At 39.8% G+C, this 27955-nt stretch overlaps 1 protein-coding gene across 3 annotated transcripts in view; it reads right to left on the bottom strand.

The window, feature by feature from the left end:
• myo5aa (myosin VAa) overlaps positions 1 to 25481 on the bottom strand; it is a 62066-nt gene extending 36585 nt beyond the window's left edge. The window contains exons 1-6 of one of the 3 annotated variants that reach the window (XM_084929986.1): positions 25214 to 25481; positions 8072 to 8182; positions 5481 to 5652; positions 4908 to 5052; positions 3165 to 3321; positions 169 to 312 (exon numbers count right to left, since the gene is read on the bottom strand). In XM_084929986.1, the coding sequence (XP_084786112.1) occupies positions 169 to 312; positions 3165 to 3321; positions 4908 to 5052; positions 5481 to 5652; positions 8072 to 8182; positions 25214 to 25243 (759 nt within the window). In that variant the 5' untranslated portion in view covers positions 25244 to 25481. Of the gene's footprint in view, positions 1 to 168; positions 313 to 3164; positions 3322 to 4907; positions 5053 to 5480; positions 5653 to 8071; positions 8183 to 18753; positions 18863 to 25213 lie in introns of those variants that run through there. The other 2 variants (XM_084929992.1, XM_084929981.1) reach the window with 2 other exon arrangements.
• Between the last annotated feature and the right edge of the window lie 2474 nt (positions 25482 to 27955).

Below are 27955 nucleotides of genomic sequence, written 5' to 3'. Positions count from 1 at the left end.
AAAGCAAAAGTGATGCTCAAAAACATTCAGGAAATTCAGAGTAGAAACTGAAAATGTCTAAAGGTTAACTTTTGAGCATTAATCGGTGACTGCTGAAAAAAACGTAATGAGGGGACGAATCAGTACACAGAACAACAAACACAGCATAGGCTTACTTTGTGCACTCACCTGAAATACCACTCGCGATTTCTCCAGCAGATATGTTCTCATGTTGGCACCGATGATACGGTAACGGTTGTCAAAGCCGATTTCGATGTATTTCCCAAAGCGACTGCTGTTGTCATTTCTGGTGGTCTTTGCATTTCCGATGGCCTGGGTAAGAGAAGACAGACACAACCAACAATCATCTCAAAGTGCGTGTTTAGGGGAGGCTATGCAGATAACCACAACTGGTCCGCGCACTGTAAATGCAAAGAGTCTGTGCATTTGGATAGTGGAAGAACCCCGATCATGTTAAGAGTGCTCAGATTTTGACTGGGTAGATATTAGAGCAGCAAGAAAACACAAGAAAAGAAAATATACAGCAGAGTGAACGGTCATTTTTACTGTGGTTAAAACAGAAAAAACACATTTATCTTACAACCTGGAGAACCCAGTACCAGATGCAAAGTATACCTGTTATAAAACTGCAATCTCCACCACTTTTGATGGTTCCTAAGCGCAGCATCATTACTAAAGAGGCCAGTAAGTACAGTAAGGGCTGAATGTTGATCCCTGATTAATTATGTATTGCAACATATTTGTGATCATCGGAAAGGAGGTACTATCTAGCAATTTCCACAAAAAGCTGACAACTGATGTATTATTATTATTATTATCATCATCATCATCATCTCCTATGTGTCTCTTCAGATTTTCATTTTGGCCTCACAGTTCTGCAGAAGACTCCATTTAGATGACATTCTGGTGAAAATATGTACATTAAAAAAAATAGTGTTAGGCTTAAAAGGCTAAATGACACTTTTCTACAGTTGTGCACATATAACTCCAAAAAAAGCAACTGCTGTCATGTCAAGTAAGTTAAGGTACAAAGCAATGTCTGAAGCTGGAAAACAACATTACTGTGACAGTGTCAGCGAACTGTTAAATTGGAACTGATCCGTCTGAATGTTACAGAGTTGATGATCTGATTTGCGTCTTCTGATTGGTTGTGTTGTGGACATGTAGCTTTTTTGTGATGAACAGAAGTGACTTTGAGAGGTTTCTGCCAGGAAACCATGTTTTGGAGGAGGCTCAGCGTAGGATTTAGCGGGATTTAGCACACATATTTTCTAGGTTTTCACAGAGGCGGCTTTTAGAGGCTCTTGCATCTAAACTCTTTTCTTTTGACTGATATTGCTTTTCATTTTTACCCCATAACGCCACAATGAGTTGTACCAAAGTTTCTGTATTATGTTCATCTTACTCTAAAACCAAAACAGTACATCGAGCTCTCAATCAGCCATATTGATGTAAATAGACCATTGAAGCTGCCCAGAGACAACACAAAGTTAAGAACCAGGTCAGTTAAATGTAGTTAAATTGTGGGTTCTTGTTGAATTAAGGTCAAACACAGTCTTTCACTGCAGACAGAGGGACTTTTATCAGAGCAGGTATTCCAATCTCTGCCTGCATCAGCCAACACGTACAAACACCTCGTTCAAACACTCTCCCTCTGTCACGAACACAAACAAACACACACAGGTTCTGTGAAATCGATGCAACAGTCTACTCTGCATCCAGGCTGAAGTGACATCACCGCAGCAAAAGAAGAAAGCTCTCTATTCATTCTGTCAGCCTGTTCCTGATTGGCTGAAGGGGAGAGCAGCAGTGGTCGAGGAGAGTGATGTTAGCAGACGGGTAGGAAAGAACGGATAAGGTGGGGGAAGGGGTGGGTTAAAGGAGTGGCATACGGGCAGAAAAGAGCTCTGCAACCTTCCTGGACTTATGAGTCCATGGGAACAAATACACAAACAAGCACACTTAAGGATAAAACCTGTGTTATCACAGCACAGAGCAGCCTGAGGCCACAGTCTGGTGAAGAAACAGAACAAAATAGTCTGTAAATACGAGTAAGAATGAAAGCAAGGAAGAGAAGAGGCCCTTTTCCACAAGAGGATTTTTCTTTTTTGCGTGACCACAGTGAAAACCTCCCTGACAGCACTTCTGTCTAAGACTTTTTTCAGGGGAGAAAGACGTACCTACTCTGGGAAGTAGCCCAGAAAAACGTTTGGGTGAGGCTTAAAGCTGAAGACAACTATTTAAATTACAAACAGATGAAAAGTAAAAATTGAAATTGGAAAATGATGGCAGCTTTAAACTTACTGTTCAAAGAGAGTGAAAGAGAATGGGACAACAAACGGCTGTGGGTGACCGAGGAAGAAAGTGAATGAACAGTACAAAAGAAGTTGTAAATAGGAGAAATAAAACACTATTTTTGTGATTGATATAAAATAGATACAAATCACTAATAAATACACCATATTCATATCTCCACATATACCCAAGGGAAGGTGCTTTTTCTAAATGAAGAGAAGGCTTCTTCCAGTCTGGTGTTAATGCTTGATGTGTGTAAGTGCGTGCTTATATCGGCCATCGCACTGCCCTGAAGCTCTGATGCAGACTGAAAAGAAAAGACAGATGCAGACAGCCGAGATACAACCTGGCTGTTACGTGCGTAAAAACAGCTGTCAGGACTAATTTGCCTAAGCTTCACAGGTCTTCACTGCAGTAGAAACACAGACAGACAACAACAATCTGAAGGAAACTTTTTAATCCCTGAAAAAAAAAGTTTTGGAAAGACAAAGATTCGAATAATCTAAACAGGAAAATTCTTGTTATGATGGGCAAGGAACCTAGCTTCCAACGATAAACTTAAACTTTGTAAGACTCTGTAGTGCGGAAGCACAACGTGTGTTTTGATCTGTAATTTTAAGTATACAGGTTAGACAAGGTCACGTTTAAGTTATTTAACAAAGTCTAAGTAGTTCTTCTTCCCCATCATCTCCAAGTGCTTGCTCCCAAAGGATCATCTGATCATGGTGTTTATTTTCTTACTATTACAAAGTCCTCACCTTACAAGGTAAAATGCTGTCAAATGACTGGTGTTGTAAACCAAGCCTATATAAACAAAAGTGAATTTAATTAAATAGAAAACAGGTGAACGATCAGGATCGAGTCCTCACCTCCATGATCGGGTTGGAAGCCAAGACTTTCTCCTCCACATTGGCCTCACTGGCTGAGCCGCTGACCGTAGCAAAGTATCTCATGGCGTATTTGGCTGACACCGTCTTTCCTGCACCAGACTCCCCGCTTACAATAATCGACTGGTTCCTCTCATCCCTGAAATTAAAAAACAAAACAAAACAGCTTTATAGTTCATGCATAACAATGCTGATAAAGTCCAGTTTGTAGATTACAATATAGTGTTGGGATCATATGGATGTTTTTTTATGTTACTAAATGAAACGATAACACAGGTCTGCAACAAAATAACTGCACAGGATTTTTTGACTGTTTCAGATTTTTACTCACTCAAACCAGGAAATATTTTTAAAATTCCAGGTTTTCTTGCAAAACTCATATTTTTAGTTTAATTAAGCATACAATTTCCCTTTTTAAACTGAAATCGGGTATCTTATACTTGAGTCAAAAAAAAAACATATCCAATAATGATTTCTCACATTAATTTAATATTTCTAAGAGCAAGAATCAAGTGAAATGAAGCAAAAGTGTGTTCAGAGGCGCATCGAAGAGAAGAAGAAAAGGTTTCACAGACAAAAAGAGTAAACGTAGTGTTAAATATAATCACAAATGAATCATTTTTTTATTTCTTTGTTCAATTATCAGAAAAATGATGCATAGTTAATTGTAATAAAATATTGATTTTTTCATCGCTGCTGCACTTTTTTAATGTAAACTCCTCATGTTTTGCAAAAAAACTGTACATGACGGAGGGAAATGGAGATCATTTTTGGATTCAGCACCCTAAAAATCATCAAATTTACCAAAAATATCCCATGCAGCTGATTTTTTTTTTTTGCAGACCAGTGTAATTAAGAGAATGGAAACAGTTGGATGCAAATTGCTACAGCTTTCAGTCCAAATTAAATATAGCTTCATAATTAAAAGTGTGACACACACAATTTCAGGAGCCAGATAGGAAGTGTCACATGCTATCATCATCAACACTTTTTCAGCCTGCTGACAGAACAAGCATCGCAGGTCTGTACACTTTAATGTATCTGCAGGTCACTTTCCTTGTTCTATGCACGAGACATAATCCTTACATACTGCTACTTCCTAAGGCATCACCTTTCTTCTGTAGTTCCAGTTGCAGATCCTACTCCATCTCCAGCCACCATTTATCCTTTTTGCAGGCTTTAAGGGAAGTTTATGTTCACTCTGATTTGAGTTTACATACATTTAGTTTCACTTCAATCAGTCTCAAACATGTTGCATCAGTTAGGACTCTGAAGCTTTGTGCGAATTTCACTTGAATAAGAACTTGAATAGAATACTAACCTACAGACTTACCCTAGTTTACAATAAACATATGATTATTTAATGATTATAATATAAAGAGGATTGCAACCATGAGATAGTGGACATGTTTGTGGCTGCTGCCTCTGGCCCTCCTTCACTGCCCTGTGGTCTGAGTAAACTTAGTGCAACATACTGTCAATATTCAATGTGTTAATGATATGAGCCCCCACCAGGAGAGTGCAAAGATCTACTAGTTGGCTCCTGCAGAGAGTCTTTGTGGGCTACGCATGTGATTAAAATAAGAGAGGGAGAGTCAGTGAGACCACCGTTTGGCTATTTCTGGCTCCGCTTTGACCTACAAACTCTAATGAGAGAGGCAAGGCTGAGCAACAGGGAGACTTCAACCAAGCCTGCTCAGGTAACACACACATGCTCAGACAAACCTGGCCATCTGCTTGTAAGCTTCCTCTGCTACAGCGAAGATATGTGGGTCCATGTCGCCCATGTTCTGACCGCTGTAGGCGTTGATGATATCTGTTCCATAGATGGGCAGCGTCTCGTACGGGTTAATGGCCACAAGCACGATTCCTACGACGCGAGGAGAAAAAATAAACGGAAGAATGAGCTGAACGGCAGCAAGACCACATAAAGAGGAATTATGCTGTTATGATGCTAAATGATTAATATTGTTAATTATCTTTTTATCTCATGTGAACTGAATTTGTCTTACAATAATAGCAAACATGTCTTGAGTTTATCAGTGAGGATAATGGAATAAAGTAGCTAAAATGCTGTAGGCAGACAAAGCTTGACTTGTTTATTTAAATTAATAAATCTTCCATTATTAAGGTGATTAAAATAAGCTGAGAAATAAAGCTTATATTACTTTCAGCTTTAAAAAGGAACTCTGTGACAATTCAATATTTATCCCTTCAATGACACCATTACTTAAAGCTGTAATTTTAAACGTGCAAACATACAGTCTGGCATCTTTGATAGATGAAGCACCTGCTTACCGCAGTAAGTGTAGATAAGCTTCGAGTCGATGAAGCGGACTTTGAGGTTGTGCAGCACTGCTGGCTCGTGGAGGTAGCTGAGTGCTGTGAGGTCATTCTCGCCCACCAAAATGTCAGGATTTCGCAGGTAAGGCAGGTTTTTTGTCTTAGGGTCCAGCTTGTGCTCAATGTTCTGAGGATGACCACAAGAACAGGACTTAATCAAGAAACAGCACATTATTCAAAATATGGCACAACAAGGTATTCGTTTTATTAAAAGATGGTGGATTGGTACAAAATCCTGGGTTAAAATATTAAAATGAGACTTTAGATTTGTTAGAACTTGCAGAAAAACATTCATCCATCTTCTACTCGTCACCAAGGTCCAGGTCACAGGGGCAGTGATGCCCAAACTTACTTCTCTCCAGCTACCATTTCCACCTGTTCTGGAGGGATACCGCAATGTTTCCAGCCCAGCAGAGCTGCAACATCCCTCCAGTGTGTCCTGGATCTGCCCAGAGGTCTCCTCCCGGTTGGACATGACCCAAACAACTCACCCAGGAGGAATCCTAGTCAGATGCCTGAACCACTTCGACTGGCTTCTTTTGATGTGGAGGTATGTCAGATCTACCCTGTCTCACCAATGACTCGTCAAAAGCTTGTCATCCAAACTCTGAGTCCAGACAACCTCATTTGGACGTCTGGGTTCAGTTAAAAAAAACGAAGACACAAATATTCGACTGGGACTAAAAAAAAAAAAAATGAAGGGACTCGAGCGATATAAGCTATATTACAGGATTTACAGCACTTAAATGTGCTGTTTCTAACAATAATAAGGAACTACCAGCCAAGCCAAGTAGATTATGTGGTCCTATACAATACAATGTCACCATTAAACTCACTATGCCCACTGATCAAATGATGAGAAGAGAACATGTTTTTTAACCCACTGCTAAAAGGAGAAAAGATCTGCTTTGCTAACATCAAACTAAATTAAGTCCTGCAATAAAATCCACTCAGAGATTTTATCTTTAAACTGTTTCCATGCTGCTGTTTTCTGTCTGGGGCTTTCTGAAGAGATCAGATCATTTATATAACCACTAACAGAGGTCCACACTAACAGGGTATTTGAACACTATTTCATATCCACGTTCTCAGAAATGTCATGAGACAGGCTACTGATTTTCCACCGCTCAAAGCTGGAGAGTATAAATGTTGTTTTCATTTTCGCTCCCCTCTTTCTGTGTGAAAGCTTCTGCTGCTCGCTCCTTTTATATCTTTGTGAGATTGATGTACTGTATTTCAGATACTTGTCTGATAAGAATATTTGGTTCAGTAAGAAGAAATCTTCAGGAAAACAATATCAAGATTGAGACAGATTAGCTACATGTTTCACAGAATAATTGAGTTATTATGATCAGCAGAGGTCATCTAACACACATGAGCATATTGCACCTAAGCTGTATAACTATTCAATTTAATCAAAATCAGAATTCTTATCATTTTGCATATTTTAATTGCTTTTTGAAAAAAAAAAATTAGTTTTGGTTTGAGTGGATTTGCTCATTTAATTTTTTTGGGTTTTTTTTGAAAATGCTTCGTTTTAGTGTCAACTTTAGTCTTGTTAATTAGTTAATTTGGAGGGTACATGGAGGGTAGGTGACTCAAAAACAACAACAACAACATCTGCCTCATCAGATAGAAGACGTCTTCTATACAATTATCTTATTTTTATATTTTTTCTAAGTCTGGTTTTGAATTGAGTTATTTCATTTTACTGAAAGAGGTTTTTGCACCTATTTTCATTTTTTAATTTATTTTTACTCAGCTATAGTAACCTTGGCTAACCTGGATTGTTACTACTTTTATGGCAGCGTAAAGCCCAGGGATAGGTAGTTTGTGACATTTAGCTTGAACAAAAAGGAAAAAACCTCATGAACCTCCATCTGACCTTTACTGACTCCCAAAATCTGTTGATTGTTCTTTGACACTTTTCAACAAATTAAATTTTAAATGTTTGAAGTTTTAGCGATATTAAGCAGCTGAGAAGCTAAACAGAACAAAACCTTTATCCTATTCTTCATGCCCATCATAAAAACACCAAATTTTGGAGCATTTTTTGGATGAATGATGCTTCATCTCCACAGACTTGGAGAATCGATACTAAGATGTGTTGAAGCTGTTCTGATAGGAAGCAGAGGCTCAACACACTAAGACACTTTATGTTGGTGTTTCTTTCGATTTGTTAATAGTCTGTGTTTTTAAATATGACTGCATAAATCTTAAATCACTACGGGCAATATAGTAAATGGTTCAGCCACTATCAGCCATTCATTTAAATGAGTGCCTCATGGTAAGGAATAGCTTCATGCTGGTAGCTGTTTTTATCCTAAGCCAACAAATTAAATGTACTGAGATACATTAAAAATGCTCCACGGGGCATCTTTGCTTCTGCTACATCTCATTAGTGGTTATTGGCTTTATCATTAGCGCTCTCCATAAAGGAATCCTGCAGAGAGACAGAAAAACCAAGAGAAAGAAGAGGGGGGGAAAAAACAAAGAGGAAGAGGCTGTTTCTTCCCCCACCCTGCTCCTCTTCTTACCATCCTCACCTTTCCATCTTCCAGCATGAGCTGCAGGGAGACATCTCCACTTTTGTAGTCCTTGGTGAGCTCAGCAGACTTCCACACCTCCTCTGCATCAGGGATCCAAACCCGAGCACACTGAGACACACAAAAAACACACACAAAAAACAAAAACAGATAAAGTTAGAAACCAGACATGTCATTTCACATCAGGTACACAATAAAGTGCTTTAATACTTGCATAAAAACTGTAGAGATGCTGCTGCGTTTATAGTATTAAACACAGGACCATTTCTATGGACATCCAAATTTCTATCGTTTTCCCAGCCATGATTTTTAAATGAAATTATCCATCCATCCATCTATCACAGGGTCGCCGGGGGGTGGGGGGTGGGGGGGGGGCTGGAGCCTATCCCAGCTATTGTAGGGCAAGAGGTGGGGTACACCCTGGACAGGTCGCCTGTCTGTCACAGGGCTAACACAGAGAGACAGACAACTATTTACACTCACATTCATGCCTATGGGCCATTTCTATGTGTAATTTAAAAAGAAACAAACAAATAAAAACAACACATGCTTTCTGCCCTTTTTACATAATAAGGTTTTTTCTCCTCCCTGGAAGTAGTACACATATAACCATCTTCGCTGTTGCAGAATTCTTCCATAAATTTGAATTCACAATTCACTGAGTGACATATCTCCTCTTTTCTCACATCTCTGGATAAACCCACTCCACCTGATGCTCCATGCCAACACAAATCACTTAGTTTCCTTCTGCTCAATTCAAATGGAGGAGGACAACAGGACAGTTTTACTAAAACGCCTCCTTTTTAATATATCCAATATATCCTTTTAATATCCATGACCTCAGAGAAAACACTGGGTTCTGTGTTTCACAGTCATGAGAACACAGCTCCTAATGGTCAGTTAAGTTATAGGAACAAACAACTGAACAAACACTAGCTTATACTGACTAAAGAAAGCAACAGTGGATCTTGCATGATGATAACTTCAAACCCACAAACACAGACACACAGGCATCACTAGAAAAGTGTTTCAAGCCTTACATACATGTGACTGGAGGCAATCAGCTGATCACAGAAATGTGGGAATACAGTGATGGACGCTGCCGGTCACATGGCTGAAGAGACAAGCTTATAAATGGTGACGCATGCCCACACTTATGCAAGGAAGCCCAACTGTACGGGAGTCAGCTGGAGAACCATGCAGTGAGTGGGGCATTAATAGGACCACGGTGTGATGGGACAAGGTGCCCGCAGAGTGCCTGGCAGAAGACAAAAGCTAAACAGTGCATGTGTTTAGCTTTTTTCTTTTAGAGTATATTTAACATTACAAAAGGGGAAAAAATGAACAGGAATAACTTTTAATACAGAAATATTAAAGTGCCAATTTTTTCCAGAGCATCTAATGCACATGACGATAAAACTCCTTGTTGAACTTTCAGGAACGCTCTCAGGCCTAAAGGATTTTTTTTAACCTTCATTACGTAAACTGCTCATGACGATTTCACAGAAGCAAAAGACAAAGACCTCACTGTAGAGGAGCATAACGGGAGAATAAGTGGTTAATTTTGTCTGCTGCTTCACTACCGATCATCTGAATCATGACCTCATAGTCACACAAATCCTCATGAACCCTCCCTTCGTAGTGCATGAGAGTGGTGGGGGTGAAATGGCAGCTTTAGCAGAGAAACTGTCGAGTCTTAATATTTTAGAGCCTTGTGAACCAATTAGGGGTTTTTTCACCTGTAAAAAAGTGCTGATTCTCATTCCAGCCCCGTCACAATTGTCTGCAAACCACCTCAGGTGCACTGGTAAGTTTAGGTAAAGAGAGAGCTGAGTGTGAAAACAAAACTGTTGGTTTATCGGTCGATCCAAGTCCTCCCCTCATACCCCATGGTCCCAAGCTTGGGTAGTGACCAAAAGAATGAGATTGCCGGGGAGAGGGAGCCTGCCATCGCTGCTGAGAATGCTGCCCCATGGCCCAGCTCCATCAAGTCCTCAGGTTATCCACATTATTCCTATCTCTCTCTCTCTTTTGGTGCAGAAACACTAAACAGTGTGACCTGTATAGTTATGCTATGTATAGTGTGGCACTTAAGAAAAATGAGAATGGCACTTAGAAATGAGCGAGCATCTTTGTAAGTTAGAGGATGAAGAAAATTTAAAAAAAAAAAAAGATATACATGGAACACAGTAAATAGGGAATATTTAAGGTGTGTAAAAATAGGATACAATCACATTAACACGAATAAAGTGAGTTGTGTTCCCAAGAGGTTAAGAACTAAAACTCTTAAAAGTCAACTCTTCCATTGAAGCAGTGTTGTTACCCAAACTGCCAGGTTTTGGCATCCATATAAAAGGGAACCAGTGCAGGATCACAAAATTACTGGGATGAAGATAGAACTTGTATAGGTGGCCTACGAGGTTAAACCACCAATGGCACCTACCAATGATTGGCAGATTCAGCCCAGAATCCCCCAGGTGGAAATTACTAGGGCTGTCCTGAATACCATCTTTTAAATGTCTGAGAGTTAATAATGATAATAAATAGGAAATATTTAAAGCTTTGCCCGACTAAGGGGGTAGGAGGGTCAAATTTGATAACAGCAATGTTGTCTGACAATGTGCTACACTTGGAGAGAAAGGCAGAGGCAACACAATGTCACACAGGGAGTGCACAACTCTGTCTGGGTGCTGCTGCTTGCTGAATGGTAGAGAGGAAGTTGTGGGTCACTCTGAGCTAACGCACAAGTCCCATAGGTTTTTCACAAGAAGCCCATTTGAAAGAGGAAAAAAAACACTAAAGGGGCTAATTAGCCGCAATAAAGTGAACAGAAGCACGAGGATCAATTTTTAACATTCGTTACAGTCTCAGAAATTACAGTTCTCATGTGGGCTGGTTCTCCAAACAGCACCAAGCCTGGATATGCAGCAGCAATGTATTAGTAGAAAAGAAGTATATAAATGCTTTTGTGACAGTGGATCCAAAGTTGGATTTTTAAAGGCCTGCAAATGACCATTTAAAGTCTGCAAAATGCACAACAGCTACTTCTACCGTAGCAAAAAAAGTCTTTACTTGAAGTGCCTTACAGTCTAGGGCTGCCACAAACGATTATTTTGATAGTCGACTAGTCACCGATTATTTTTGCGATTAGTCGACTAATCAGATCATCATCCATTGGACGTAAAACGTACAGCTTATTGCACCAGCATGTCTGCTCCTATATAACTATCATTAGCTTACAGCTTTAAGTGTTTAAGGTATGTGCTAACTAAAAATAAAGACAAGATCATAGTTTATTAAATTCTAATGAAATTTGCAGATTGTTTCGGTGAAGTTTAATAAACTCCTTGCTATCTAAAATACAACGGGACACCGGAGTATATTCTCGAGCATCTCACACTTCTGATAATCAGCTGTCTGCTTGACCTGTATTCAGCTGTGTAAAAACTATAACTTTATCCTCAGCCAAACCGATTTACTCAGGAACAAATAAAATACTAAAAAAAAAGCCAAACAATAACATTTTTACGTTATCTAAATGACTTATATATCATGTTTAACCTGAGTAGCGAAAGAGGGCGGTGGGTTTGAAAACGATTTGCCGGGAGTCCGGTGTTCTCACGGGCTCTAGTGAGCCTTGCCCCCGGTTAGCTATCGAGCTAGTAGGTAACAGACGTCTCCGAAAACGTCGGAGCGCTTTTGAAAATATGTGGTGTCTTGATAAACTGAGCAGATATTTGAGATTTACACAGCTACATTCTCGCCTGAAAATATGTTAAACGTTTATTTTGTGACCCAGAAAGAATAATAAGAGTAATAGTAAAACTAAGTAGCTGCCGCCATTGTTGGAAACTGAGCTGGGCTGCGCTATGAATTCTGGGACAGAGCTACTTCTTCTTCTTCTTCGGGATTTAACGGCAGCTGACATCCTTGTACATGCAGTGCTGCCATCTTCTGTTTCAGTCCGTTATTACACTCTTAAATCCTACTACTTATTCCTGCGTCTTTTGTGATCTTACAAAGCTTCAAACGACGCGTCGACTATTAAATCAGTCGTCGACGATTTTGATAGTCGACGTAATCGTGACTAGTCAACTAATCGTGGCAGCCCTATTACAGTCCCCGTGTTGTGACATTTTAAAGTTGGATATCTTTTGCATTTCTGTACTGCAATTACTCACCAGCACCTACTTTATCGCAATACCAGCATGTCTTAGATAAGCCAGTACTAGCTGATAAATCTACAAATATGAGCTAATTTATGTATCACACTCTGAGTTTATCTAATACTGAGACAATAAGTGTTATGTTTATTGTATTCAGTATGTTTGAAGACAATGAGAGACGGAGAAACTGCACATCTATGCGTCTGTGCCGAGTTACACATGAAACAGCAGCTAAAAGGGAGAAGCTCTGAAACACTGCCCAAATGATCAAACCACAGGACTCAACCACATTACTGTCTGACACCGATGCTCGCTATCATCTGCAGCATCAAACATCCAGCCTTATCTCTCATAAGAGACACTTTGTTATTTGAATTCCAGTGGATTTACAGTAATTTTATTCAAAGTTAAATAAATAGATAACTCTCTACAAGAGAACAGAACAATTTTAGTAAAAGTGACATGCTTTTGGGATGGCTGCTGAGATCATTTTTAGAGAGGCTGCTGGTAAATTCTGCTAGGTCACTTCAGATGAGCCACTTTTAATGTTCATTACTGGGAAAAAAAAATCAGACATGATCAAATGCATGTTTTCTTAAATGAAAGCATGAAATAGAGCAACATTCATCGACATGCCAATGGCCCCTGTCAGGGCCGAGGCCACTACCAAGCTTTCTCCAGACATTTTGATCCAGTTTATTTACACAATCACAACAACAGTGGCCTCAAAACCTTTATTCTGCAAGGTAAAGACTATAAAAAGAAACCTCTGACTCACGGAGAGGCAACCATCTGCCTAAGACAAGTATAAACACCACTCTGCAAGGCAAAAACTTATCAAACAGCATGTTTGACTGAGCGGCACAAAACTCCTAAAACAAGAAAGAAGGTAGATTTAAATGAAACGTCCTTTTTAAGCTTTTACTCATGAAGGTTTAGGTTCTTTTCATGTTTATATCGGTGTTTTCTCTCCGTTTAGTCTTCTCAAAGCAGCACAGGCTGTACAATCATGTTAAAGATTGTGATCTTAATATTACAGGTCAGGTTATTGGCATAGCTGCTGGAAAACTGGCCTTACTCTACCAGCCCTTACAGCAGAAACTGTTCCTCCATGCTCAGCTCATGTAAACGCATAAAAAGCTTTCCACCATTTTCCTTCCAACTTCAGAGAGATTTTGCTTTGTGCCAGATAACGACCACCATCATTAAATCATGGTCGATATGTTTGGTTGTGGCTTTGAAGTTCGCAGCTGTAACTTTCTTGTGAGGAAAGTTTGTTGGAATAAAAAGTGGGAATAAAAAGAGGGCATACTGCATAGGCTGGATCTCGGGAGGATAGTGTATCATGAACTAAGTTTTCTATCAGCCAAACAGAATATTTTAAAAAAGGAGGAAATGATGAAAGGTTTTTCACTATGGACTAGTTTTATTCTAGAAAATAAACAGGGGCTTGTTGAACCCATAACCTTTGTATTTTCTCTTATTGAAGTCTTTTTCCTTATCAAAAATATTAATCCAAGAAAAACAGAGTCCAGCACCCCTGGTACAGACAAGAATCAAAGTTTTTCAGTAACATCCACCCAACACTGTCCTTTGATAATTAGCTGTATTCAATGAGCAGGATTTGATAGAGGCCCTGGATATTACTTTTAGTTACTGTGTTTTGTAATTTACGCATTTCTTTTTTTCTGTGTCACTTGCAAAACTATATCACACTGCATACTCTGGTAACAAATAACAGAGCAACAATAGGTTGTCTCTATAGTGAGTTCCTCAGCCTTGGTGAGTTTGGCGTATCTGTACATAAACCAGTTGTTCACCTGAATAAATTTCTGGTTAAAGTGATCCTCCAAAGGCTACCGTTTCCAGCTGCAGTCCATGAGTGTGGAGTTGGAGCCTGTTCAACTGCAGTATGAGAAACTCTCTGCAGAGTCTATTTGGTTAGCAGCAACTGAAATTTCAAAGTAGGAGCGAAGGGATTTTCCACTGGCATGGCAATCACAGATAAATAAGACAAGACACTCATAAGTGGTTGTTAATATATATGATTTCTATACACATAAAGCTACTTAAAAGGAATTAAGAGAGACAGATTGGATGGAATTATAAGCTCTATATATGCAGGTGAATATAGGCTTTTACCATCTTCCTCCTCATTCCAACATGTCCCTGCGTTAGACCATCCCAGCAGCCAGCCTCATGGCAACAAAGAGGCAGAAAGAACGAGAAGGAGGAGGAGAAGAGGAGGAGGATGGAGACTAAAAATAGCAACAGCAAGTTCTGAGCATCATCACACCTCACAGAGGCAAAGCTGCACACTTTCTGATCCTGGTAATTGTCACAAAAAGCACACACACACACAGAGCACGTGTTTCACACACCACTAGGTGTGAGGCACGATTATCCTGAATTAGTTAACACTGAAATATGCTCCCAATTTGCACATTAGCAGACATACATGGAGGGGGAAAGGAAAGACAGCACTGTAGTACAGCTGCAGAGGTAATGAATCATATTTATAGTCCAACAAATTCCCCTGGGTTCGGAAATAGAGGAGAGATGTAGGTTGAAACCACGCAGTCTCTCTCACACACTCGCATTCACACACAGAAACTGACAGACATCTACATGTTTCAAGGACATCATCGTCCACAGTGAAAAAGAAGCTGGAAAAGAATAGCATCTAAATGCTGGAGAGAAAAATGTGATGAGTCAGGGTGCAGCGACTGTCTACCTCAAAGACAGACAGAGAGACACGGGTGGATGGTGGAAGGGATGGATGGAGGCTGGTTAGGCTAGGCTGGTGTCTTCTGGGGTGGCAGACAATGAGGGGAGGCATGACAATAAAGGAGCAAAGACGTCAGAGCAAGTGTGACATCAGCAATCATGTGACTACAGTGTCTCTACTTTTCCCCCACATGCTGAATGCAAGACACGTCCATGCAGCACATACTTGGTTGCAGCAAAGCAAGGATGAAATGTTTTCTGTGTGGCGATTTAAAATGTGTTCACTCCTAAAGAGAAACCAACATCTCTTATCAATATCACAGTATAACCAGCATATAAACATTGCAGCATTAACTTCCATTTGACCCTCATTGTTGTTCTAATTTGAAACTAATCATTTATTTTCTTACAGTTCAGGAAAAGACAGAGTCACTGACTTGTTTATTAAAACAGTTTAAAGGGAACATATTATGCTCAATTCCAGATCCATTGAGCATAATACGTCCGTACACTGATCTGGCGGTCATTCTTTGACTGTCAGTGAATCAAAATAAAATCAAATAAGCAGCAAATTGCTGTGAAATAGATTCTCGTGAATTTGGAGGCAGCGAAATGACCTCCACTGGTGGTTTATGCCCCTGACCCTTGGCATGCAGGAAGATTTTCCATGTATACAAATGTAAGTATGAAATATGAAGGGAACACTTTTTTTTAGACATAACACCTTTTTCTAAAATGAACCTTCCCCATTTTAAGCGCTCTCTGAAAATAATAAATCAAGCTAGTACAAGTGGAGCTATAGAGGGTCTACTGTGAGCTCCTCCTAAATGACTGAGGCCTTATATCTAAGAGTGAGCAAAGCCCACCCAGGGTGGAGCGCCCACTCCAAGTTGGGAATGAGTTACTACCCCAAGTGGAAGAGGATACTTCTCTGGAAGTATCTCAGGGTCAACTTTATTTTAATTACTTTTGTTTTTAAATAGATTTGTAGTATAGCTTTCGTTGAATACCACATGGACTACTAGAGCAGCTTTGCATGACTTCATGGATGAAAGTAACACCTATTTATCTCATACTATATCTTGGTGCAGCTTCTTATATCGTCTGCCGTCTAAAAGATGTGGCTTTATCTCCCTTCCCTGCTCCAAACATTGATGATTGGCTCATAAACCAACAATTTAGCTGACACTATATATACTTTATATATAGGGGGGGGGGCATAGCGGATGCTTCAGCTGTTTCATATTGGCTACATTCAGAAGACAATGATTTAAAAGAAGAAATCCTGTATTTTAGTTCTTTTTAAGGGCCAAATAGCACAATCTTGGGATTGGGTTTGTGTAGCGCATTTTTAATCTCCAGGTCTATGCTAAGGTAAGACAGATGGCATCAAGGTTTACTTCAAACTTAATAAATGCTCCCCTGCGCCTAAGATGATATTATTACCTGAAACACAAAGTGAACATTATAGTTGTCAAAAATGATTTCTTCCTGTACTTAAGGTTTCAGTACACAGTAGGGGTCAGCAGGTCAATTAACAGAAGGGAAAGGTCTTGAAGTTGCAAGTCGAGCTGATGCTAATCCTGGTTTAATTGAGACAAAGGATCAGGAACTGATTAGGCTACCTCTGGCTAAACACCAGCTAATCGTATTTCACTCAATTACACCGCAACTTCTTTACATGACGGCCAAAGTTTGTGCTCTTAGCATCTAAAAATCAACAAATGAAAGAAGTAAGAAACTACTGAGATGAAGATTAAACCTCTTCCACCAAACACTGTGGAACCATTGTGGTACCTTTTGAATATGACAGAACTGATGTTATCACAGAAGACCTGCAGACGTCCTGAAAGTCATTTCAGCTTTAACTCTTCCGTATTCGACTGCAACGCCTCTCGGTATTAAATAATTCCTGCTAATGCAGAAACTGGAGGTGTTCTGAGGTTTTCAATGTCACAGAGATCAGGAAGCTGGGAGTGTGTAAAGCGCACCGTTTTGGGGTTGCAAGGCTGTGGCGATGGGGCGGGGCATCCATCAGTGTTTACTCACTGCTCAGAGTCAACAACAGATTAAAGAGACGCAAATACGGAGCTCTGAGCTTTCGCTCTAGAAGTGGGTGCCTTTTGGCCTACTGCAAGTGTCTTTTCCCCACTTATAACTCACCTTCTCATAAAGTGAGAGCCTGCATGGCCGGGTTTGTCCTCTTCAGTAAAGTGATACATTTACTGCATACTGCAGTTGCAGGCAGAAATATTAAGGGGCCATAGACTTGCTAAGGTAACACAAGCCTACTTCTTTATCTATCTATGGATCAATCATGCTTATCATGAGAGGTTCACCCCTAACTGCCTATTTGGAGCCAGGAAAAATCCCTTCATGATTTATACTTTGTTTCCATGCAAATGTAACTGAAAATCTATTGATTTTTGTGATATTTACAATTTTCCAAATGACTGTATTTCTCTGGGTATTTGGTTTTTAGGTGTAATCTACCTGCTACAAAAAGAGCAAAAAACTTCAAAACTATATTTCAGATTCTCATAATTTTCATTTCAGAAGGATTATGGCTGAACAACCTGAAACATCAAACACGCAGCTAAACTGTCTTCAAATAAAATATCTATTCCTCGGTCTAGTGACTGAGACAATGTTGTTCTTTTGACCGAACAGAGGAGCAAAAGGAATTTAGACAAGTACACTGCACCTCATAAAAGTAAGTCAAGCGGAAATGGATGAAAACCTTAATATATTTTGTAGCACAGACTGGCAAAGGCGACCTTCCAGACAGCCGCAGCGGTATGCGAAAAAGTGTTTTGCTCACATATTCTCAGTAAAGCGGTCAATGGAGACTGCAGAAACCTCATCACATGATACCACTCATGTGAGAATCTGCTGTTTTTCTGCTCAGCTGGGCAGACACAGCATGACGCCAAGATTTAGAGAGATTTCAGCGCTGTTGGAGAGCTTGGTAGGAAGGAACCTTGATTGTCTGCGCTCCCAACTAGACCATTGGCACAACTAGCGTGCCAATCGTCTACTGACTGTCCAAGATCTCTTACTAAGAGGCTCTGACGCTGATCAGCATCTAATCACATTAGTTTGGCCAGTGCTGACTCTTGGCATAGTGTAGGAGTAGTGTTGTTTGCCTCTTTGCACTATAAAAGAGCAGAGAATGGGACCCACAATTGTCCTCTCTTATATTTACAACACCACAACACACCAACAGAGTAAGTGGAAGACAGTTCCAGCTCGCCAGTTCTTTAGTTATTTAAAACATTCAATAAAAAGCAAATAAATCTATGTGATAGCAATTACAGTGCTAGATAAATTATCCAGAAGAACATATTGCTGGTCCATCCAACCAACAAAGTTGTACTGAAGCCTGCAAAGCCAGATGTGCATCCAAAACAGGCAGGAAAAACTACAAGCTACTTCCACTGATTCAATTTCATCAAACCGTAACAAAGATGTTGCTGTTACTCAGATAACAAAACTCAGCACAGGCTAAAATCTGATTTGTTGCTAAGTGGAAGTTATTGCTGTCCTTCTGATTTCAGTGACATAACCATTTCAAAGGGCGTGTCAGGATTGGGGCTCCACAGCCACCATTACAGAGGCAATGTAATAAAACCAAATTCAAAACCACAGCATAGAAAGGTTCTTTATATGACATAAAGAGAAACACCAGTTTATCATTAAAAGCATCCATCTCCTTAAAAAATAATGACACAACTATTTAATCAAGAGGGAAGGAATTTCTTTAAAGCTTAAAAAGGAGCAAAAACTTACTTTCAGAAACATATACTCCAACTCCCGGTTCATTTTGACTGTTGAGCGAGCTTCTGGCTCATTCTGTGACTCTGATGGTTTTGTGGATGCCTCCAGCCACACGCGCCACAAGACCAGACACTAACTGATCGAGCAGTGAGCGCCAAAGCTCGCTGGCAGATGAAATCTTCCCATTGTGTCTGCAGACACAAGCGGCGTTCAACGACGTTCTCCAAACTTCCTTGCCCCGTGGCAGACGACTGGCCTTCCCAGCTGTCTGTCAACAAAAATCTCAGCTTCCTTCATTGATCACATGAGCTACGAGGCAGACGGCAAGTAAACAGGACCGTCTCACAAGCCACTCTGAAAAACAACTGCAGGCCGGGAGCTGCAAAGATGAAAACTGAACCTGGATGATACATGAAGGGAGCTAGCCTATTAAAGGAACGTAATATCTTCCCATAAAGCAACATTGAAATTCTGTAATTATTTATTTCTTTTACCATTGAATTCTGGTCATTTTTTATGCTTTCTGGTCAAAATCAGATGCTACATCAACACAGTCACATTAAAAGGACTCGCTGTTTTATTCACGAACAATCAGCCATAGAATACTTCCATGTATCTTGGTTTGGATTGCAATGACCTCATGCATGAACGAGTACAACATGATTGCGCAATTACTTTAACCAGGTCATGGCAGTAACTGAATGCACATGCTCTCAATTACAGATAAAGGGGAAAAAATAAACCCATGACGTTGAATAATATAAAACCTGCCACCTGACGAGTTGGAAAAACACCTACAGATCTGACTATTCGTGAAGTTTTTTAAATCAAACTGGGTTTTGTAACACGAGCATGCTAACGTATCATTAAAAATGTCACATTTAATAGGGGTGGCAATTACACTAACTCACGACAGACTGCGATACAATACTACCACTATAGTATCACAATGGTATTGCAGTACTGTGAATAACTGAAACAGAAAGTCATCTGCATCAATGTTAAACTGGAGTCCAACATATCACTTTAGGTGGTACCGATATTCTGTCAAACTAACATCTGCAGCGTGTTTGCTAGTTATAATTCTCCATAGATTGACAAAAATGTAATAAACATATGTAAGAAATAAAGGCTTTGATACCAAGTTTAGGTCGGTTCAGGCAAATGCCATAAGGGTTAGGGATATCAGCATATCAAGCTACAATATGCAAACTGATGGTTTTCTTTCCACTAAATGAATTAATTCTTAGACTTGAGGTCATAAAATAATATTTTCAAAAAAGGTTTGTCCACATTTTAGGTCTCTTAGGTAGTCTGCGTCTTGATACCAGAATAAATGAGACAAAATGATCATTCAGTTATGGCAGAAGTGCACCAATGCATGGCTGTCAATGGGTTGAAAAGGTCAGACATGCCGGCAACACCCCAACCAGTGATGTAACAGCAGGTGTTTTTCCTTCCATCATCTGCTCCTGACTACTCTCACTGTGTGACTTCACTAACTAGCATGTGGCCATATGTGCAGCTTGCTCAACAGGTTATCTTGTATCATACAGCATTTTCATTTTCGCTGAAACAACCTGCAGCTCTTTGAGCTTAGGACCCATGTCAATTGAGACAGTGAGAATTTTTAGAGGTGAGACAATGAGAAGCTGGACAATCACAAAAACAATACAGAGAATAAAAATATGACATTTTTTAAGTACCTTTCCACTGCAGCAATGCTGGGTAGGTCTGACGTGCCCTATAATAAATATTATAATAGAAATAAGAAGAATATTTATGTTAAATATCCTTTTTAAAGCCAGCGTTCCAAAAACCCTTACAAAAACCATTCAGTGTAAACAATATTTCAGACTCGAAGGATAAATTACAATTAAAATATCAATATAAAATTTAAAAACCAGCCACTACAAGTCTTGAGTTCAACAACAACAATATAATTAAGTGTGACTCAACAGTTAAGATTAAAAATATATAATAAGTAATCTAAAAATGTAAAAAATTGGAAAATTGATTTTTTTTCTAAAATGACATAAATCCTTAACAGTGATTTAAATGTAACAATTCTGCAACTATTTTGACAAATGAAAAAAAATTATACCAACTGCTGGAACTGAGACATTGTTGTTCATTCTTGTTGTTTACATTGTTGATCATTTTGCTTTTAGCATAGGTTTAACCAATCAGCGTCAAGCCCCACGCAGCAGCTTTTCAGGACCGATCAGATATACCTACTGCGAAACAAGTACTGTGCTCTGATATGTCCCTGAAAGAACGGGCAGTTCCTGCAGTTTGACACACTACCTTAAAGCTCGCTGCAAGTTCCTACAGTAGAAAACTTTTACATTTTAACTGACATTTGAATTATGAACCCGCAGCCCTTTGCTGTACGTCTTTCCCCACTTTCATATTGTCATTGCTTCACTATCCAAAAAAATTATCTTAGAAAAGAACAAAAGCATAAATAAATACTGTGCTGTAATTAATATACAATATGCAGACTAATTTGAGCGTTGTGAAAACCTCATGTGGGAATAATTTTCTAATCAGCTACAGAGAGATCTTTTTGTAACCGCCTCGTAGTATAATCACATATTTTATAAGTGCCTGTGTGTGATACCATAATCAACCAAGAAATAATAGCAGTAATGACCTAACCTACTATTAGCATGCCTATCTTTTCCTCCGTTTTTGCAACTTAACCTTTACTATCTTTTACTATTAAAGGAAAAACTGGATCTTACGCTGGATCATTCAACGAGCCCATATAAACACAACTTAGAAAGACTTTGTGTTGTATTACACTGACCTTTTTACATGACTTTCTTTTGTATTTTATTTAGATTGTTCCTTACTGAGTGCTTTTTTTCATTTTGCTTATTGAGCTTCTTATTGCATTATATGCAACAATGTATGGTAAGAAAAGTCTAACCATGTTTAGCTCTCCGACACGGCGAATCATGAAGCTGTTTCAGTGCGGCTGGAACACGTTCATTTTCTTTTCATTTGGTTTTCGATTCTGATCTTCACTGGTTTGTTGGTTTAAATATGAAAACTACCCAGCATCTCAGCTCAAAGTGCATGACACCCTTCTTGCTCTCAGCAGAGACCTTCAATCTTCAGTTCACTTCACTGTTGCAAACGTAGCAACTTTGTCACAAGATTTAGCAGCTTTTTATAACTCCCTTTTCAAAGAAGCCATTAAGGAAAAGAAAAAAATCTATGGCGCTCTTGCTTTAGCTGGGAAAGAGCCACACCTCCTCCTGTAAAGTCCAGTGGCTGTATGGGTACACTGCTTGTAACTTTCTGAGTAATCGTAGCAGAGCTGATATTTTTAACTTTCTTTATGATATTCTCAGACGCCCCCTTCTTGCTCAACTGCTCACTCTTGGTCACCTCAGCTAAAAAAAAAAAAAAAAAAAAAAAAGCTATGCAGTGTAGCCCTAGTTCTGAGTTTAGTTTTACAAATCAATGTTGAGTCTAGCTATTTTAAAAACACAGCACATGTGCCCGTTATAGTGCAGCAAACACTCAGCTGTATGACACTCAGGTGTATTTTTGAAGCTTCAGTTGTGCGGTAAAAGGCCTTTTCAGCTCTGAGTCATCTTTTTAAGGTGCAGCTTGCTTTCCTCTCCACGAGAGCGCCCTCTCTTTCTTCTGTCTCTGTTTGCTTCTCTTTCCCTCTTACTAGTTTTGATCTTGATCTGTTTTATATTGTTGGTCTGAGTTACAAAAAACCCCAAACAAAACAAAACCCAGACTCGAGTCTTAAAGCAAAGAACTTCACCCCTGAATCACCTCTCTTTAAACAGGCAGTCAGGTCACGCAGGAGACAAACACAGATTGCTGGTGTGTGTGTGTGTGTGGATGTTTGTGATAACATATGCACAGTAAGCTCCTATAAGGCTGACTCGTGTGCACAGAGGGCAGACTGTTTCCCGCCCCTGTGCTGGAAAAGTAAATCGCATAGAGAGTCCTCCTAAAATACACTGTGCCATTCAAAGCAGAAACGAACTCTTGTCAGCAGCCATGCAAGCACATACGACCAAACACTCACCTGCATTTAAAGCCATTTCACCGCTTTAACAGATTTTTATGGAAACGGGCAGCTCAGTCGATGCATGGCTATAAGCCATATCCTGCTGGCAGAGGAAGCAAACTCAGCAGCATCTATTGGTAGCTGGTTGGAATCGAACACCTAAGTGCTATTTAAGCAGAATCCAGGCATCTTAATGTGTATTTTTTTCTATCCCAGCAGAACCCTTAATTAATAATCTGCCAGTCAATTTCTCTGTTAATCACTTTGTTTAAAAAACAAAATTAGAAAAGGAAAGGTGACATCTTTAATCCCTGTCCAGATATAAAGTGATTCGCTTTTTGCATATGACTTTTAGCCCACTGGTTGTCATTGGGAACATTCCAGGCTTTATAGGTAGCCCTCTAAAGCTGCAGACACACTCTAGAGATTGTTCAGGAAATCTCTAGCAACCTGAAATCCTCATGACCTCTAGGAAAGTGTTAAATGACAGTAATTCAAAGTGGTTTCCTGAGTTTCTCACTTAAAAGATGGAAAAAAATTAGAGTTTAAAGTTTAGATCCATCCCTTCTGAATCAATGATGGTTATTTCAAGCTGCTAAAATTCATTTACATTCCTGGTTTCTGGTCGCCATATCGCCGCTCATCTTTTCCTGTGTGGACATCCTTTAACACTCTTTCCCTTTTGCAAAAGCCTGATCGTGTTAATTCACAATCTCAAGAAAATGCAGTAAATTGTGACAATTCTGAAGGATGTCTGCAAAGACCTATTTTGCTTTTCCTTATTTTCTTCTATGTATTGATACTTTTGAATGGTGGTGCTCTTCCCTAAAAAGTTGTTCCTATGAGCCCAAAGCTCAGGTTTCAGACAGGTTTTTTCTATTCTTTGCTCTGTCGGATGTCAGTGAGAGAATTCAGGCACATAGCTCTAAGCTAAAAGCACAGAAGCTCCACCCACCTGCCATTCAAACCTTCTGTTTGTGAGGGGCAGCCAATTAGAAGAAAGATGGCTTAAAGGAAAAAATGAAGGGAGCTAAAACAGTTAATTCTGACACTGGATGAACTGAATTGCTGAACAAAGGCTCACTACAAGATCAATGTGGATTATTTAAAATCATGCAAAGCTACTCTAATACAATCCAAGTCTACGATAAGGAACAATAGGTGCACAAAATTCAAACGTGATCAAGTCTAACCAGCAAAAGTTGACATTAAATAGGATCTAATCAATGCAGATAAGTGTCATTCTTTCCAGATGATTTCCCATCAGTGCTTTAGCTCTACATACAGCAATTAACACATGCCTTTTTAACTGATTCTAGAAAAACAGCCCTGAGGATGCTTCAGTGTCCTTTTGGTGACCAAAGGTTTAAAACTGTCTCCTCCTTGGAGCTTTGTCTAGGTAACAGAGACTGCAAAAGGGTCCAGAGATTCACTTAAAAGAAGAGTTTAGTCCAGGTTTGAAATCATTGCACCGTCTTTGTACCACAAACGTTATTCACACTAAAGACACCAGTTGTCAAAGTAGGGGGATGGGTGACTCATCTGCCCTCCCTCTCCCTCACACAAGCACACACACCACTTTCTTGCATCTCTGCCTCACATTTACAACCACCAACACGCAAAAGCAAAACAACAGCATGACCTTGAGAGTTAAAAGTGCAACACAGGCCTCTTTCTAGCAGCAGTATCATGGTGTCTTCAGGGACTATTTGGGTCTGCACAGCCACACCGAGGCTTCAGGGCCTCTGAGCATCCTGGATGCTGAGGGGAAGGATGCTAAAGTGTCCGGATGCGGCGGTCTTTATGTGCATGAGCCAAGAGTACATAAAGAAAGGGCTCATACAACTGAGCCAAGAAGCTAAATCCAAAGTAATCTCTGACATTAAAATATGTCGAATGCAAAGGTTTGAGCTAAAGCTAAAATAACAGGGTTTAAAGCCGAAAAAGCAGAGCCTCCATGTTGGCTGGCACCGCCTTTGCATCATCCTAGCCCCCTGGCTTCCAGAGAGTAAAATGTAAAATTAAAATATGAACGTAAAAAATAATATATGTGTTTTTCTCTTTGGAGATCCAATGGCAAAGTAAATCTTTTGGAAGATGTTTCTGCACGCAAAGGAGGACTATGAAGGGAGGAGGAAGAGGCGAGGAAACGACTCTGTGCTGCATCTGTCAGCTGCACCCATTTCAGCTGTTCATCCAAGGTTACATGTAAACACCTAAACACGAGATTTAAGCGGTTTCAACCCCGTTTTCATTCATTTGCAGCCGCGGACACATTCCCCGAGGTGCAAAAATCAAACTTTCGGCGTTTTGTTCGTCGGGCGGAAACCTAGCTATTTTTCCTAGAGGGTGAAGCCACGATTCGGACATTTATTTAGCGGACCGGCTACAAAAAGCAGGCACCTACACAAAGCTACACACTCGCGTTACCTTTGTGTACAGCTCCTCCGACGCTGCCATGACGGTCACTCGCTATGTCCTTCCTCCAATCTGGGCTGAAAGTCCGGCAGGTCTCCGCGCTGCTCGGGTCTCAGCGTGTGTTTTCATGTAGCGGGAAAGCAAAGCGTTTGTTGCCACGGAGACTCAGGGGGAAGACGTGCCTCTTATCGCCATGATAACCCAACAGGCTCCAGGCTGCCGAGGTTTCGCTGTCTCTCACTTTGCATTCTGGGTATGATGATGGATAAAATGATTCAGCCAAACGGAGGAAAACTGCTGCCGCGTGGGAAACGGCGCCCCCTAATGGTCAAGGCTTTATCCTACACATAAAGGAACGCAGGAAAGAAAAGGAAAGGAAACACGGGCTCAGAAATATTTAAACATAGTAAACAATCGATAATTTGCACAACGCAGAACTCCAGTTTCTTTTTTAAAATAATGTTTTTCATTGCATCTCGTGGTGTATGACGTTTTGAGCACACCAGCTCTTCATCAGACAATGAAACACAGGACAGCGCCATGTTAAATCACCTGTGATAGTTCACAAGACCAATGGCAATAATATCCAATCAAAATCACGACTTATATAGGACAGATAACTGATACATAATCTACATGTAGTGTGTACTACCCTAGCATGAGTCAGAAAAATCAGTGCCTAAGAAGACAAGTAAGGAAACAGTAAGTGATCTCTCCACACACCCAGCAGCCAACATCAGTGATATATATAATATAATGGCATTGATGCAATTGGTTAGGCAGATATAAAACCTACTCATGTTCAGTGTATTTATTGCATCCAGCAATGCAGGCACCTCTTTCTCAGTTTTCTTACACTTGGTGACAATGCCTCCTTAATGGTATATATTTGTGTTTACATTTTCATAATTGTATATACATATAGCAAAAACCTTAGGTGACATATTCTGGTTAACTGAGCGAGTCATATATTATTTGTGTATTGTCGATGTAAAAACCCACCTAGGGACAAGGACTGGAAATTAAAAATATTTGTATCTTTGCAGCACGTCACTGTCAAGGTCTGTATTGTGTCATTGTTAAATTGCATTGTCCCTATTAAATTAATTTTTTATCATAATGACGATTAAAAAAACATTCTCTGTCAGTAAAATACATTTTCTGCAGTGACTGTGATGTATAATGCTAACCACATAAGGTGACTGTTGTGTCACTCACTCTGTTGATGTGATAAAACCCACTGTGCACACCCTGTAAGGGTGAGGTGAATACTAAGTTTGATGTACAGTTGTGCTCATAAGTTTACATACCCTGGAAGAATTTGTGATTTTTGGCCATTTTTCAAAGAATATGAATTCATCCATCCATCCATTCGCTTCCGCTTATCCTTTTCAGGGTCGCGGTGGGCGCTGGAGCCTATCCCAGCTGTCATAGGGCGAGAGGCGGGGTACACCCTGGACAGGTCGCCAGTCTGTCGCAGAGCCAACACACAGAGACAGACAACCATTCGCACTTTCATTCGCACATTCACACCTAATGGCAATTTGGATTATCCAATTAACCTATCCCCACAAGTTTTTCAAAGAATATGAATTATATTACAAAAGCTTTTCTTTCACTCATGGTCAGTGGTTGTGTTTGCCCTTTTTAAATCATAACAACAACACAAACTACCCAAATGACACTGATCAAAAGTTTACATACCCTCGAAGTTTTGGCATGATAACACACACACAAGTTGACACAAAGAGGTTTAAATGACTACTAAAGGTAACCCTCCTCACTTGTGATCTGTTTACTTGTAACGTGTGTGTGTGTGTGTGTGTGTGTGTGTGTGTGTGTGTGTGTGTGTGTGTGTGTGTGTGTGTGTGTGTGTGTATAAAAACTCATTGAGTTTCTGGGCTTCAGACAGACTGCTGCATGTTTCATGTTGTGCTGCACTGATGCTGGATTCTGAGCCATGGGAAACGCAAAAGAAGATAGTTGGAATTTATAAAACAGGAAAGATATAAAAAGATAAGGATCGCTGATGTTTTGAGGATGTGTGAGCAACATAGGCTGAAGGAACTTGGTCAGAACTGATGGTAAGATGAATGCAGAAAATGCTGGAGGAAAATTTGCACTCATCAGCCCTGAAGCTGCAAACTTCAGGGTTTCTTCTTCATCCACGCCAGGATGAAGAAGAAGCCCTGAAGCTGCATATAGAAGACACTTGGATGATCCAACATGACAATGATCCAAAACACAAGGCCAAATCTACCGACCACTTTGGGGAAATCTGAAACGTGCAGTTCACGCAAGACAGGCCAAAAAATTTGAACTGGAGGCAATTTGCCAAGAAGACTGGGCAGCTTTACCATCTGAGAAAATAAAAGTGCCTCAACCACAACTACTACAAAGGTCTTACAGCTGTCATTGATGTTAACGGAGGCAATACACGGTATTTAGAATAGAATAGAAAATAGAATAGAATAGAATAGAATAGCCCTTTATTGTCATTGTACATGTAAGACAAAATTGTAGGTCCTCCACACCAACTGTGCCAGAACAAAATATAAATGGTAGAGAGCAGGAATAAATAGCAAACAGGAGAAATATATATAATCCAGATGGATATATACAAAATAAATATTTACAAAAATAAGAGAAAGGCACACATTAGAGAACAAAATGGTTGCAAAGTGCTTAGAAGTAATGCAAAGAAAAGACTTGGTCTGAATAGAGTCTGCGTGTGAAGAAGCTATTTGTAAGTCT

The sequence above is a fragment of the Perissodus microlepis genome, chromosome 1, assembly GCF_051167445.1.
Source record: "Perissodus microlepis isolate ML-2025 ecotype Zambia chromosome 1, ASM5116744v1, whole genome shotgun sequence".
NCBI classification, from domain to species: domain Eukaryota; kingdom Metazoa; phylum Chordata; class Actinopteri; order Cichliformes; family Cichlidae; genus Perissodus; species Perissodus microlepis.
The sequence above is the reverse complement of the archived record's forward strand: the minus strand, read 5'-3'. Positions and strand labels throughout refer to the sequence as shown.